This window comes from Calonectris borealis, chromosome Z, assembly GCF_964195595.1.
Source record: "Calonectris borealis chromosome Z, bCalBor7.hap1.2, whole genome shotgun sequence".
In the NCBI taxonomy this organism is placed as follows: Eukaryota; Metazoa; Chordata; class Aves; order Procellariiformes; family Procellariidae; genus Calonectris; species Calonectris borealis.
In genome coordinates this window covers 23690403-23707389 of record NC_134352.1, presented here as the reverse complement: position 1 = coordinate 23707389, position 16987 = coordinate 23690403, and the positions used below count along the sequence as shown (strand labels likewise).

At 39.7% G+C, this 16987-nt stretch overlaps 1 protein-coding gene across 1 annotated transcript in view; it reads left to right on the top strand.

The window, feature by feature from the left end:
- CAMK4 (calcium/calmodulin dependent protein kinase IV) overlaps positions 1 to 16987 on the top strand; it is a 169699-nt gene that overhangs the window by 70621 nt on the left and 82091 nt on the right. Inside the window, exon 2 of the mRNA XM_075137891.1 lies at positions 304 to 382. Within this exon, the coding sequence (XP_074993992.1) occupies positions 304 to 382 (79 nt within the window). The remainder of the gene's footprint in view (positions 1 to 303; positions 383 to 16987) is intronic.

The window sequence follows — 16987 nt, the reverse complement described above, 5'->3', positions numbered from 1 at the left end:
GTGTTCCTTGCTACCCTGAGGAAACCTCCAGGATGCGTTAGGAGCCAGAAGAGGTATGACCATGAGGCATTTTGAGCTCTTGCAAGTTCTGTTGGCTGAATAACCGCTGAAGTTCACTGGTTCAACAGAGAGCAGTTTTTATACTCCTTTTTGGTTGCATCTGTGGGGAAAAAATGAGGTATTTTTGCCTAAACTGGGAGGAGTAGAAAATGTAGTTTCAGCTAGGCAACTCTGTTTATTGACATATTCGAAGAGGCATATGTACAACTATTCTTCCTTTTTTTTTTTTTTTTTTTAATTTAGTGGGGCTACATCCATTGTCTACAGATGCAGGCAGAAAGGGACCCAGAAACCTTACGCCATCAAAATGTTGAAGAAGACAGTAAGTCGTTTTGTTTTGTTTTGCTTTGCTTTGGGATATGTTTGGGATTTTCTCTGGGGTTTTTTGGTGCAGTTTCTTTGTGTGGGGGAAATGGGCTAGATTAAGGACCCCGCTAAGCTTATATTTTCTGTGACCGAGCTTCTTCTGCTGCTCATCGGTAAAACAGTTTTGAGAGGTAACAGTACTCTGTTGGGAATGCCCTATCCCCACAAATCTGGCTTGTACCTTTATCTGGTGTTGTCTGTACAGACTTAGATTTGGGCAAAACTTTTTAGACAAAAATGTCTTTTTCTTTCACTATGGAAAAGAAGCAGGTTCTGAATCCTTTAAATGTTCTGTGATTTCATTTTGCTTTAATACATTGTTTTGATCAAAAAATATCATTACATGACTTATCTTTTTCAGAAACTGATTAAAACACCAATTCAAACTCAAGTAAAATTAAATATTTCATGGAGGTTTTTTTCCCCCCACAAAATTGCAAGAGAACCAGTTGACACATCACTTATTTTTAGAGCTCCATATATGTCACACTTCTACCACGAATATTTTTGTGTGTATTACAAAATAGATGGTGGAAAGCATGAAGAGAGACTGAAGAGGAAAGAGTAGTAATGGATTGAGAGACTTCAAGGAGAAAGAGAGCATGGGTGATAGGGTAGAGCAGTTCATGTTTCTAAGAGGGGAAGAGAAATTTGAGAGGAAGTGAGCAAGCTGTGAGGCATGGACATGATTTTTATTCATGAGTGGTTTTGATTCAGTTTATTCCAGTGTTAAATCATACATTATTCCATAAAGTTCAGGAATGTTCACATGTAGCAACATAATGATGGGAGGGTAGGCGTAAACATGTCTCAATGCTGAATTAACTGGTGGTCTCTGTGCAAGACATAGTAAGTGGGTTCCACATGAGTAAAATGTTGGCATTAATTTGTCGTCTTTGAAAGTAAGCCAGAGTTTAAACTGGCACAGAAATTCAGTTGTGTGTGCTGCTTTTGAATTTTCATCTGGTGCACTGGAGGAAGCAGAGCATGTGAGGAGCTTGCATTGCTGCAGCGTACGCTCTGTCTTTCCTATGGAAATGCAGGGAACTTAATTTTTAAGTTTTTATCAGTTCTTTATGCCAATGATTCCCATAATGTTTTAGGAGTATACTTTCTTATAAGTCTCATTCTGAAATGCACTAGGAGGAATGATATTACTTAAAAATATTTCTTTGCCTTTTTTTTGGCCTTTGTGGAGATTAATTCATGTTTACCATGGCCACATTAATACTAGATCCATCTATTTCTCTCTGAAACTATTCAATTTAGACTTTTGGTGGTCTTATTGTAGCACAGATTTTTTTAAAAAGTGTAGGAAAAGTGGCAAGCAAGAAGAATATAAGAATATGGTTATGTAAGTTATTTGCACAGCAGCAATAGCTTGGCCTAAAGCAGTGTTGATTATATTAGCAGTGTGGTTAACCACTTCATGCAACTGAGTTGTTCCCAGTGTAATTGATACACTTTGGGATGTTTTGTTATGAGAACAAGTGACTTTATTACACAACTGATCTTATTTGTATAATTGAGAACATGGGAGGCGATACTGTAAGGGTGTGCCACTGCTTGTGTCTGTGCGCCATGAGCTACTGTAGCTCTATTCCAATTTGGAGATGTAATTATTATCACAGAGACAGAACTAACTGTGTCTTACAGTGCTTCCACAGCAGGAGGCCTGATCTTTGCTCAGAGTATCTCAGTGTAAAAATAACCAAGTGTGGGCCAAATCATATACCAAAATGTTGATCGACTTAAGTTTCCTGTTGGCTTTTTTTTAAACAGTTAGAAAAAACAGATGGCAGTTCAATAGTGGAAGAAAAGTGATGGGAGAAAAAGAGGAAAAGCCTGTGACTGTTTGCTTTTGATGCAGAGTCCCGTTTCTTCAATTCCCTTTCTTAAATGCGCGTAAGGGAGCTCTGAAGAGCACAGGAGATTAGAAGACGACAAAGGAAGATGGCGAAAGAGCAAATACTCTGATTTTTCCATTCAAACTAATTGATTTTAAACATTGCACTGGACAAGACTAACTTGCTGAGGAAGAGTATCTGTAAAAATAGGGTGAGGGTCAGGGAGAGGGTGGTCCAGCTGGTTCTGGAAGTCGTAGCAAGTTCTGTGTAATTAGGAGCCTGATGGTTGACTGGCAGCTCTAAATTTGTAAATGCTGATCACTACAGTACTGTAATTTGAAGTAAAGCATTAGAAATTATTACTTTTGTCGCATGGGAACAGCTCAGATAAGAAACAAATGATCCTTTTGGATTGAAGTAGTGTGCTAGGAACAGACTGCAAGAAAAATAAATTGCCTATCAGTGTTCTTTTCATTTAAATAATAAGATTAATTTTTCATTTGCCTGACTAATGCATTCTCATTTAAGAGCAAATAAAATTTTGGGCGAGACATATGAGCCAATTCCGAGAATACACACTTGTGGAGAGATGTGAGTTCTCAGGAGATTCTGTAATTAGTATTTCTTCTCCATCTAGCTTAATAAAATATTAATCTTAGATTATTTGTTCAGTTCTGTTTGTTTTTTTCTGATTGTTAGTTAAACCAACAAAGAAAAACAGGAGAAAACTTGTTTATACAAACCTTTTTTTGTTAATAAAATGAAATAATATTTTGGGAATATTTTATTTCAATTTAGAGGTTTAATCGTTCTTAACCATTAATTAAATTTTTGTACAGTTCCAAAAGGAGGAGAAAAATGCTTTTTTGCTGGTTCAAAACTACTCTGTTTTGTTTTGGTTTTGTCAAATTCAGCCCAAGTTTAGGAGTAGTTTTGAATCCTTTAAGTTACGCTTTTGGTGAATAAAATTTAGTTCAAAGAACACTTCTGGTTCTTACTACTGAAGTGTCTGACTGTCAAAGTTAGGAAACTGACAGGTGAATTAGGACCATAACTTCCAGAGCAGCTAGAAGATAACTGTTAGAAAGGCTAAGGAGGTCCAAAGAAAAATTGATGTATGTATTAGTGAGAAAAAACCTCTCAGATGATGTATAAGAAATTAAATTTGGAATAGTTCTTAACAGATACAAAAAGAAATATGTTTATAAAACAACATCTATAGGACAAGTGAATAAGCATGCTGAATTATTGCCTTTGATTTGCTCATCCAACCTTTATTCTCAGTTTCTGAGCATAATTAAAATGTAGGATTGTATTATGTACTCATTATTTGATTTTTGCTGTGTTTAGCAGATCTCTTAAATTCCACATGGGTAATAAATATAAAGATTTGAATCATGTAATTTCTTTGTGGGGAAATCCACTTCATGACGCAAGAAAGAAGCAAAAGCAGTCATATAGCACTTCAGAAAAAATCATCAAATGAGCAAAGTACAGTGATGAACTTTTATACTTCCAATTGCAAATATGAGGTTGGTTTGCTTTTCACTACGGAATTTACCTTGCTTGATGACTCAGTGCTTAAGAAAAATGAAGTGTCTTTAGGATACACTTTACAAATATGATTGTTACTACTGTAAGCCAAGACTTAAATATTATGTGAGATTTACAACCAGTCATTCTGGAACAGTTGTTGTTGCAAACAACATACAGCACATGGATCATATTGGAAGAACACAGGATTCTTGGAGGGAGCAAACGTATTTATGTTCTACTTATGAAATGAAACCTCTCATCTGCAGACCTTTGCCTGCTTTTGGTGTGTTTGGAGAAAGCTAGGCAGCATATGAACCAGGGCCAGCCTGGAGATTGTCTCATAGTCTGTCTTGGAATGCCTTCCAAGAAATGAGATCCACCTCTGCCTTAAATTTCCTACCTGTGTCTGGACAAATTGCTTTAAAAATAGTGAAGAGAACAGATGGCCTCTGTTCCGAGGTTTCTAAATTAAGACACCGAGTGTCTGCCTACATTATAGGTCTACCAAGTGCTAACAACTGTAACTGAAGTAATTTGAGAGCTGCTATTGCAGTAAAGCAACGCGCTTTGCGGAAAGGAGAGCAGGATGCTGAGCTGGGTTTTCTGGAGCCTGGGTCTTGGTGTATTCCAAATTCAGCCTGTGCTGTTTCAGCCTGGCCGAGGTATTTCTTTTGGTTTCAACTTTCAGATCCATAAAATTGAGATAATACTTATTTGATTTGCTTCTCAGCAATGCTTTGAAGGGTAGCCTGGTTAATATTCCTGGGTTTTAATTGATAGGTATGGTCCCCTAAGAGCGATTAAGTATTATGAAATATTAGGCCCTCTGTGTATCAGTCAGTGAGGCATGCAAGTACAGAGACTATTTTGGAGAATTCTCATTTTTATTTCCTTTTTTTTCATGTGTGGGCATCCTCCCTCACAGGGTTTGTGATGCTTAACTAATACTTCCTCAGTACTTCAATTAAAATCAGTATTTACGAAGCAGTGTTCTTCTTGCAGACTGGTTGGTGTTCAAAATCAGACAAATGTTCAGGCACATGAACTTTTTCTCAGATCAGTAACAGAGCAATAGTTTTCAAGCGACACATATGCTGGAAATAGTTGTGCTGGGATTAATCTACTTGTACTAATCAGGTAGACAATTTGAGAACATTTGGGACATAAACAAATAGTTTGTGGAGCAGAGAGGAATGTGAGCATATGTAAAGGTAACAGGCTTCCCTCCTGGATAAGTGGGGTTGGATATCTAGAGTTAGGGTCTGAAGGAGATTATTATGGTCTATAAAGGCATATATAAAATATCTCAATTGTGTTCGTGTTTGCATATATATACACACATATATATGTATATATACACTTTCATATATATTATATACACATATGTACAAACATATATATAGACACACTATAACATATACATATATATATTATAAACTACATATATTCCCAACTATACAGGGAGTATAGTTGGCTGGGTTTTTCATTTTGTGTTGCAGTGAATTGGTGGTATTAAGTGGCAATCAAGAGGCTCATGCAAATGTTTGGTCTGTTTTCTTGGAGGAGTGCTGCTTTTGGTTGAGCCTTCCCAACTGATTGAGAAGGCAAGTGCCACAGGGGGGTGGGGGCTATGTATCACACTTGGAGATAGTCAGAATTAGTAAGTCAGTCTTTTATTGACTTTTGGAGAAAAAGATGTATGTAGTGATAAAATGAAAATTTCCATTTGCTGCCATGTGGCCTTATGGGATTTAGAATTTGAGTGCCTCCTGCCTCCATATGCCTGTTTCTCTATAGACTTTATAATGAGACTATATATATATATATATATTTGTCCTGTGGTGCAGTAATTGTCAGTACTCCTATTGGACTGACATCTGAGAGTGATGAAGTTTAGCAGACATACCTGGTCCACAGAGAAAGCAAGAGCCTGACATAATACTCCAATTTGTCTGACGTGCTATAATAGTATTCTTTTTTCTCCAGATTACGAATGTTTGGAATATATTTACATACATATGTATATTTAAGGTAAATTTTTTCCTCACAAAGCTGGTATTAATTAATACATTGTACTAATGCGTAATGTTCTAATTTTTTTCAAATTTTTCAAAAAGGAAAAAGAATAGTGTCATATGTAAGTCTACATGAAAACAGTCATCTGCACATCAGTCCTCACCATTAAAAAGGTGTATTTTTGTCAACTAGCTCACACATTCTCTTCTATTATTCATTCATATACACCACACATGCCATTTCTTGGTTATTATTGGGAAAATGGTAGTTTCTTAATTACCAGTCCACCTGCAGTACTAGCTATTATATATGTAGATTACTTTATTTCTCCTGGTTTGCTCATTTTTAGTCATCCATGTCTTTACTGAAAGAGTGGTCAAGCCTTGGAACAGGCTGCCCAGGGAAGTGGTTGAGTCACCATCCCTGGAAGTACTTAAAAGACGTGTAGATGTGGCGCTTAGGGACATGGTGTAGTGGGCATGGTGTGTTGGGTTGACGGTTGGACTCGATGATCTTAGAGGTCTTTTCCAACCTTAATGATTCTATGGTTCTATGATTCTATGTCATCATCTCATTCATGTGCAGTTCACACTGTTATGTTTCTTCTGAAAGATGAAAAAAATATTTCAGTCAGAATTATTTTGAATAAAGAAATAAGGCAGTAAGGCTTTCAATTTTCCACTGCTTGTATCCAGTTTTCCCTCACATATAAGGGGAATCTGGCTCCCACAGTCTGACTACTTTCCAAAAGAAAGGGCTTTTAAGTAAAAGTTAAGTCCATCAAATGCATAGTGTCTAAAGAAGAAAAAGAAAGTTCATTTTACGTGAATGCCCTACAAAGGAATAGAGAACTGAAAGATTTTTTTTTTCCTGCAGTAAGATACCAATAGGTTTTTGCTTTAGAAGCTATGAAATCAGATACCAGTTAGTAAAAGTGGAAATTTTACTGAAAAATACCTTTGTAATATGCTGGTTTAGTCCTTGGAAAGCAAAAAGTGGATTTTGTCTGTATTGACAGAACATCCTTCAGAAAAGGAAAAAATCACATTCTTCAATTGAAAAAAAGCCTGTCCTACAAACATAAAGTTATTTCACGTCGTCTCCATCACAATGTATTGTATTATATCACACTGTAGCGCAGGTGATGTGTAAAAATCACTTAACATAGAACAATATTTTTTACCTGTCGCCATTTAGATTGAATTGTTGCGCTCTTCCTGAGTAATTCATACCTTGGGTTAAGATTTTAAGAACAGAGAATAAGTATTATATCTCTTTTTCCTTACTCCATTTAATGTATAGGTAATTAGCTAACACTCATTTCTGGTGTTCATAGCTTAATTTTCAGAAATACAAAGATCAGCTAATAAAAAGAGGAAAATATAAAGCTCAACTCATTGTTATGCAGTTCAAGGAGACTCAACCTACTGTATACATTGCATTGTTGAACAAGTAGTTCTGAGAAACTAAATAATATCCCTTAGATGATTAATTCAGTAAAAAAAAAGAAACAAATGACACACGTTTAGCTTTGAATAACTTAACAGGAACTTTTGTGAAACAATCTGAGCTGCACATTTTCTTCCACCAACCATCCATGCACATTTTTCTTCCTTCCTGCCTGCAGTGATTTGTCTTCTCCACGGCTTTATGCAAAGCTAGAGGAGCTTTGTGTGTCTAAGGTGCATATGCATGTAGAGAGGTAAGACTCAATAGGAATGAAATGTGTTGCTGTGTGAGGATATATTTAATGCCTAAAGCAAAGACGTAACCCTGCAAAAGGGCTGAGCGGCGATACGGAGGTAAATATTAGGCTATCCTAAGATTATAGTCCTCCTCTTTAGAAACCCTTCATTATTTAATGTTAAGAAGTCTGGAGATGTGCCTTTGATGGAGCTGTACTGCAGGGCAGGCAGGGCTTCGGCATAGATGGATGGTCTGTGAGGCTTGTGCTGGGGGTCTCTGAAAGTCTTCTCCCTCTGCATTTTAGGAAGTTGTTGTTTTCAAGAAGTGTATGCTGCGATCCTATCATCACAGTTGTGACAGTTCCTCATTTTGGGGGATTGTCATGGTTTAACCCCAGCCAACAACTAAACACCACGCAGCCGCTCGCTCATCCCCCCATCCAATAGGATGGGGGAGAGAATCGGGAGGGCACAAGTAGAAAAACTCATGGGTTGAGGTAAAAACAGTTTAATAATGGAAATAAACCAAAGCAGAACAGTAGTAATAACAATGATAACAACAATAACAGAATATACAAAGCAGGTGATGCACAGTGCAACTGCTCACCACCCGCCGACTGATGCCCCGTGTGTCCCGAACTGCGAGACAAATCCCCTCCCAGTTTTTATACTGAGCATGATGTCACATGGTATTGAATACCCCATTGGCCAGCTGTGGAATACCCCATTGGCCAGCTGGGTCAGCTGCCCCGGCTGTGCTCCCCCTCAGCTTCCTGTGCACCTGGCAGAGCATGGGAGGTCAAAAAGTCCCTGGTACAAGCACCAGCCAGCAACAACCAAAACATCAATGGGCCATCAAGATCCTCTCATACCAAACCCAAAACACAGCACCTCCACCAGCCACCAGCAAGAAAGTTAACTCTATCCCAGCTGAAACTAGGATAGGGAGAGAGAGTGAGCTTGTTCTATGCTGTCAAGCAAAGAATTAAGGGAAAACTGGCTGCAAGCACAAAAAATGAAGAAAAAAGGGCGAAAGATAAGAAACCACAGTGTTTTCTCCAACGCTGGCAATTCAGCTGTTGGAATAAAACAGGAACAGCATACGACTTACAACATAGCATCCTGGGCTTATTCCTCTGGCCTGAAGCAGGGTTCTCTGTAGCCCTCAGTTAGAGAGGCAAATCTAACTGAGGTCTATAAGAGAGAGGATTTATTTTACCAAGATGTCAGTAATCAGCATGTATTCACTTGACAAACTGGTTACACTGGCATATTTCAAGATAAAATATATCCTCTTTGGCTGAGGTGGTCTCCTTTTGTCTTATGTCATTTAAGAGAAAGACCAACCGCATGTAGGTAGGAATGGAAAAGCAAAGGTGGAAATTAACACAGCAACTGTGTAAGCAGCACTACCCGTGCGTTCTGGTTATAGAAGCTTCTTTGAGAAATCGTGGAGACATGATGCTGGTATCACTGTCTGATCTCCATGAGATATGTTGCCTGGTCAGAGCATTTCTTAAGACTGGAACTAAGGTTCAGTACAACTTTCTAAGCTGAATATTGTGACAGTTGATGGCTGCAGAACTAGTGTGTATGAGTGAGGATCATCCCAAATTTTTTCCAAACTAAACTTGCTCTCTGCTCGAATCACTTAAGAAGGGCTTCCTTAAGAAAAAAACAAAACAAAATAAAACAAAACAAAAAAACCCCAAAACCCTGACTAAATAAAAAATAACTAATAACATGTTTTGCTATAAATATAAAAAAACCCACCCCACTTTTTTTGTTATTCCTCTTCCTTCATTTTAAGCAGCCTTCAAATACTAGTGTTTGTTTCCAACAAGCTATTCCATTATACTTGGCATTTATTGAATGAGCAGATGTTTGAAACTCCAACTGGGCATGTTTTCAGTAGATATAGTTGAAACCAGCTGGAAGCATTTCCATAAGTAAAATGAAATAGCATAAATAAGATGGCTTGTTTTGTATTTCAGTCCTATGGTATTCAAGTCACTTTCATTTACAGTTTTTTTGAGAGAATTCTGATTTCAAATTTACTTTAGAATTGCAAAGATTACATGATATGCTAACTTCTGAGGACCTCTAAGCAGTACTCTGAGGAATATCAGCCTGCAGAAATTTAGATTGTGTCTGCAAGATACATTATACTCATATAGGTTTTAGCTCTTTATACACTGATGAAAGAATACTGCTACAAGAAGAAATAGCATGATAATAATTGTAGGTTTCTTGATTGAGTGGCAAACATAGTAGGGGTAGGTTTGGAATGTAAAAACATGAGAAAATACAAAGTCAAAAGAACTCTGTGACATGGCTTTCAAGAATTTGTGGGAGAGGTCTTAATTCCTGCAGATGAGAGCCCTAATTTCTACAAATGAGAAGCCAAAAATCTGTTAATCAAAACTCTAGGAAAATTATTTGTTTCGCTATTATAACTAATTTCAGTTATTCTTTTTGGGCCATTGCTGTGTTACAACTGCAACATCACAGTGAGAAAACATGTTAGCATTTCCATGTTTTATGGGTGAGGAGCACATGAAGTACTGAGGCTAGGAGCTAGACAAATACTGTGAAGTATTTGTATCCAGGAAATCAGTACCACAGTTCATAACACATCAATAACTACTACCTCCTGCATGCTTTACTTCACAGGTAAAATCTGCCTTCTCTTCTCCTGGCTAAACAGACCCAGGTCTCTCAGCCTTTCCTTATAGGAGGGACACTCCAGTCCCTTCATCATCTTCATGGCCCTTCATTGGACTTATCTGTCTTGTACTGAGGAGCCCAGAACTGCATGCAGTAGACCAGGTGTGGCCTCACCAGTGCTGAGTAGAGGGGAAGGATCACCTCCCCTGCCCTGCTGACAACACTTCTCCTAATGCAGCCCAGGATACCATTGGCCTTCTTTGCCACGAGAACACGTTGCTGGCTCACGTTCAACTTGGTGTCCACCAGGACCCCCCGGGCCTTTTCTGCCAAGCTGCTTTCCAGCCGGGCAGCCCCCAGCATGTACTGATAGCTGGGGTTGTTCCTCCCCAGGTGCAGGACTTTGCACTTCCCCTTGTTGAACTGCATGAGGTTCCTGTCAGCCCATTTCTCCAGCCTGTCCAGGTCCCTCTGGATGGCAGCACGACCCTCTGGTGATTCAGCCCCTCCTCCCAGTTTGGTGTCATCAGCAAACTTGCTGAGGGTGCACTTTGCCCCATCATCCAGATGATTAATGAAGATGTTTAACAGGATTAGACCCAGTATTGACCCTGTGGTACACCACTAGTTACTGCTGTCCAACTAGAATTCACACCACTGATCACCATCCTCTGGGACTGTTCATTCAGCTAGTTTTCAGCCTACCTTACTGTCTGCTTATCCAGCCCATACTTCAACAGGTTGTCTGTGGGCATCTTATGGGAGACAATGTCAAAGGCCTTACTGAAGTCCAGCTAGACAGTGTCCACTGCTCTCCCCTCATCTATGAAGCCAGTCATTTCGTTGTAGAAGTTTCTCAAGTTAGTCAAGCATGACTTGCCCGTGATGAATACTCCTGATGACTGACTTGTTCTTCGTGTGCCTGGAAATGGTTTCCAGCACCTATCACCTTCTCACAGATTGAGGTGAGGCTGACCGGCCTGTAGTTCCCTGGGTCCTCCTTCTTGCCCTTCTTGAAGACATAAGTGACATTTGCTTTCCTCCAGTCTTTGGGCATTTCTCCCAGTTACCATGGTTGATCAAAGATCATCGAGAGTGGCCTCGCAATGACATCTGCCAGCTCCCTCAGCACTTGTGGGTGCATCCCATGAGGGCCCATGGACTTATGTAAGTTCAATTTGCTTAAGTCTTCCCTGACCTGATCCTCTTCCACCAAGGGTACATTTTCTTTGCTCCAGCCTTTCCCCCTGGTCTCTGGGGCCTGGGATTCCTGAACGCCGGTCTTGCTATTAAAGACTGAGGTGAAGAAGGCATTCAGTACCTCAGCCTTCTCCATGTCCTGTGTCACCAGGTCACCTGCCTCATTCAGCAGCAGGCTATAGCCTTCCTTTTGTCACCTGTCTACTTATAGAAGCCCTTCTTGTTGCCTTTGACATCCCTGGCCACATTCAATTCCATTTGGGCTTTGGCTTTCCTAGCTTCATCCCTGGATGCTCGGACAATGTTTCTGTATTCCTTCCAGGTTACCCTTCCTTGCTTCCACCCTCTGTATGCTTCCTTTTTGTGTTTGAATTTGGCCAGGAGCTCCTTGTTTGTCCACACAGGCCTCCTGGCATTTTTGCCTGACTTCCTACTCGCTGGGGTGGTCTGCTTCTGAGATTGGAGGACGTGATCCTTGAATATTGTCCATCTTTCTCAGACCCCCACTTCCTTCTAGAACCTTATCCCATGGGACTTTTCTGAGGAGCTCTTTGAAGAGGCCAAAGTCCAGGGTTGTGATCTTACTTTTCACTCTCCTCCAGCCCTCAAGATCCTGAACTCCACCATCTCATGGTCACTACGGTCAAGGCTGCCCTTGATCTTCACATCCCCAATGAACCCCTCCTTGTTGGTGAGTACTAGGTCCAGCAGAGCATTTCTCCTCACTGGCTCCTCTGTCACTTGGAGGAGGAAGTTATTATCGATGCACTCCAGGTGCATCTCCTGGATTTCTTGTGTCCGGCTGTGTTACCCTTCCAGCAGATATCAGAGTGGTTGAAGTTCCCCATGAGGACCAGGGCCTGCAAATGTGAGGCTGTTCCTATCTGTCTGTAGAGGGCCTCATCCACTTGTTCTTCCTGGTCAGGTGGACTATAGCAGACACACACTATAATGTCACCTTTTCACTTGTGTGTTATGTTACCTGAGAACTTGTGTGTTATAAGCCAGTTCTTCTTCCCATCATGTAGTGGATATGTGAAACGTATTCAAAGAGAGAGCTTTATTACCACTGAGCTTCGTACATTCATCCCAAAGTTTATGAGAGTATGGTCAGAGTATTGCAGTTGTAATAAGGACCTCAGAAAACTGAGGTTGAAGGTCCTGGATAGTTTCTCATCACTGAGTAGCTAGACCTCACCAAAAGCTGAAGTAGCCACAGATTTTACCTGCAGTATCTTAAGAACCCATGGGTTTTTCAGGGGTTGTGGTTTTTTTTTAACTACCAAAATTGCACCCCAAATCACACTTTATGCATCAGAGGTGTTTTTCGGGTCTGATTCTGTGTGATGTGCCAAATCTGCATGTGAATTCAGTGGCCATAAAGGGAGACGTAGACAAGTCTCCTGAATTCAAATATTCACCTGTTCTGGTTCAAGTTCACATAGCTTACAATTGCCTCCTTTCAGCGTCTCCTCCATTTACTTCTAAATTGTATGAAGCGTCAGGGAACACAGGATCAAATATGGAAGGCACCCTGTGGCTCTTGTGCGCAGAATTCACAGGTTGGGGTGATCTGTTGGAGAGGGAGGTCACTGCATGTTCCTGCTGCTCTCAGCCTGCTCAGTCACTTGTCCGTCTTTTCCAGCACAGCTCATAGATCCTGGCAGAGGAGGCAAGTTAACGTGCTGTCACTAGTAGTAGTAGTTGAGACATCCTCCACAGGGATTGGAGAGATGGAGGGACAAAAACAGTCCTGTAAATTCTAATGTTACTTGTTGACACATAAGGCTGACAAGAAACTCAACTCACAGTTTTTAATCTGTGAAGCAAACTCTCTAAATTAGTTATAAGGCCTTGCTTTCACATGTCTGCCTGCCTTTCTTAGCCATCTCACCATCTCTACATGCTATGTGGCCTCTTCCAACTATATCAAATATTTTTCATTTTCAGTTCCTGAAAAGTTTCTGCAAGGGATTCCTTCCCTGCTTTCCATTGAGGATCTACTGGTTTTCTGTGTTACTCAGATTATAAAGTATATAACCTGTAAATTTTAAGCAGTTTTTTAACAATATAACAGTGTTTAGGGCTGACCTACAGGAAGAATTGTCTAGCATCAGGAGATTACAAGTCTCCTAGTAGAGGTGTCGTTTAAGCAGCAGGTCCAGAGATTCAAGGTGGTTCATCAGACACAACATGCAAGACTTAACCTGCACCTGACATTGTCAAGATTTCATCCCACCTGAAATATTTTGAACAAAATAGTCTCATTTGATCATCAGACTCACAGCTAGGCCTTCCCCAATCATCATTTATGTTATTGCTTAAAAAATGGAGTGGTACAGCATATGGTTGATTGTTGTGGTTTAACCCTGGCCAGCAGCTCAGCCCCACACAGCCGCTCACTCACTGACCCCAGTGGGATGGGGGAGAGAATTGGAAGGGTAGCAGTGAGAAAACTCATGAGAGGGCTGAGATGAAGACAGGTTTTTTTGCAAGCGGAGCAAAACAAGGAGTTCATTCATTCCTTCCCATCGGCAGGCAGGTGTTCAGCCATCTCCAGGAAAGCAGGGCTCCATCATGCGTAATGCGTACTTGGGAAGACAAACACCATCACTCCGAACGTCCCCCCTTCTTTCTTCTTCTCCCAGCTTTTATTGTTGAGCATGGTGTTACATGGTATGAGATATCCCTGTGGTCAGCTGGGGTCAGCTGTCCCAGCTGTGTCCCCTCCCAGCTTCAGGTGCACCCCCAGCCTGGGGCAGCGTGAGAAGCAGAAAAGGCCCTGATGCTGCATAAACACTGCTCAGCCATAGCTAAAATGTCCCTGTGTTATCAGCAGTGTTTTCATCACAAATCCAAAACATAGCCCCATACAAGGTACTATGGAGAAAATTAACTCTATCCCAGCCAAAACTGGTACATTGATCACATGGAATAATTTGACATCTTTGATGGAGATTACAATATTAATGGTAACCCTGATGCATCAAACCTTCATTGGGTAACAGTGAAGGTTCGCATGGATCTGTAAGTGTGAGTTAATTCAGAGAAGGATGGGTACACTAGCTTACTATTTGTGTGCAATTTGATAATTGCAGCAGGCATTGCACTTGGCTAATAATATAAGTAGACATAATGTATTCTAGATCTTTATCATGCAGCTGAGAACACCTAAGAAATTTGAGTAGCTTTAAGATAAAATGTTGTACAGGATGATAGGAAATGTCCTAACACCTAGTAGCTCTCAATTTTTAAGGGGCTACTGTTACGTGGCAATTTATTGATTCAGAGGAATGGTGTGAATGTGAAGCCTTTTACAAAATGCCAGATACCTAAAACTAGTTACATCACTTAGAATAAAAGCTGGATTAATAGATTTTCACTGAGAAGAGAGGAAATTTTTGTGTTTGTAACTGTAGAGGTGAAAAGCAAGAGCAGGCAAGAAAATAGCAAGTACAATTTTCTAAATAATCCTATAAATGCGACTATTTTGAACGAGAAAAAAGAAAAAGTACTTACCTTTTCATTTACACATTGTTCTTATGTCTTAAAAGTGTCCTCCCCCTCTCAGCTTTGGGAACAGTGGCAATGGCAGTAGCACACTGTAAATAGTGAATAGCTGAAATGAGCAGTTCATGAATACCTAATAGCCTGAAATTTGTTTGCATAAACGGTTCAACAATTATCAAACATATTTGCAGAAATCTGTGTATAAATGAGTCAGGAACAGAAATAACACCCAAATTAGTCAGATAGTTAGACCACAGCATATAATAAGGCCTGTTCTAATGAACATATAACTTGTTTTGAACTCAGACATAAAATGTATTATTGCAAATGACCAGTGTTGTGCAAGCAATAAGGGCCTCTGGACCCATCTTTCACCCTTCGGTGATGCTATCAAGTTAGCGCGGGTAAGTGGTAGAACCCATTCACAGAGGCTTGTGTGTCTTTGAGGGTTATTACCTGCACCTAGTAAGCTTTACCATTGAAATCGTGTATTACAAGACGCAGGGCCTGTTAATCAGGCATGCCAGCATGTGATTTACTATGCTGATGTTTATACAATCCCACAAATCATCTCATTTACCTGATAGTTTGCCTGCAAATGTACTGTGCTTTTTGAGAAACGGAAGTGTTGCTTCTTTGATGAAATGGTTTATATTTAACAGATTAACAGTACTATCATATGCAGATAGTGCATTTCTCTTTCATTTTTTAAAAGCATGTGCTTGTTCAAGCCCAGCTAATCTGTATTTGCAGCCAGCAGGTTTGCATGTACAAGAGGACTTTTAGGCACCTAACAGGACAAATGCGAGCACATTGATGTAACTTGCAGTAGTTCCATGCTAGTGTGTTCAGTCTGAAGAATATGCATCGATTGAAGGATTATAGTCACAAATTGGAATTGTGGACATGTGCATAGAAAATAGTTGCTTTAATAATGAATAGTCTATTTTTTTTTGCATGAATAATACAAGTTTACTTATGGAGGCTCAAAATAAAAATTCTCAGTAACCTACAGAGTGAAAACTCCCTGCTGAGTTTATGGAAGTTACTGCAGGGCTGTGCAATTACTGCTGTGCTTGATTGTAATGTTTGATGAGTTCTTCAGAGACCTCATGTTCAGCTTGAATGGAGATAGAGCCGGAATAGTCTGTCAAGCTTAAAATACAAAAAAGATTATTTTAAACCATTTTTTTTAATATAAAAAAGATAATATTAGTCCATTAGGAGTACAAAGGTTGCTCCCATATAAAGAGAGAGCAGCTGACCTTGCTGAGAAGGTCAAGAAATGGCCCAGCAAGAACAGCCCCTAAAACATAGGAGGAATTCTTTACTTGAGAAACGCTTATTTTCATTAAAAAAAAAAAGGTCATGCAAAGAATCAAATCACCTGAAGCAGGTGTTAAATAAATGCCCTAGTTGGAAGATGGAAGTATCCTTTCATTCAGAAGGGTGAACTTTTTTTGATTCTGCTTTTACCCACTGTTCACTGCCATGCTGGTTACTGAATTACACCAGAGTAACTCAGAGAGATAGACCGGGTCACATATAAAGCATTTATTTTCATTTGTTCTGGGATTTTTCTGTCATACCACTTTTTGTATCCTCCAAGATTCTTTACCAGTTATAGTGAAGACTGACATCTGTATCTTGCATTGATACATAGACCAGCTCAGATGCATGACTGCAGCGGTACTACCCAGCTTATACAGATGAAAAAGCACATTCAGAAGTCTTCTTTAGAGTGTTTTAATCTTGAAGTCTTGACTGAAAGACTTTCTGAGAAGATATTCTATATATAAGCTGAGCAGAAACTGGAATTTCTGTTACCCAGGACATTATGAAATTAAAAAGCAAAACCTAAAACTGTATAGAAAATATGTACTTTGAATCTTCTTCATGTGAAGATTTATTTAAATTCAAGCTTTAAATCCAAGCTTGTTTCTTTTTTTCTTGAAACCTTTCAAGAGAACCTGGGTAACCCAGCAGCCCTGTGTGTAATTGTGACAATTGGGAACAGACCTTTTAGACTACCAGGGAATTGACAGCTCTGCTTGTGGGTAGTCTATGTCTGTATAGGTTTTAATATTTCAGCTTAACTGT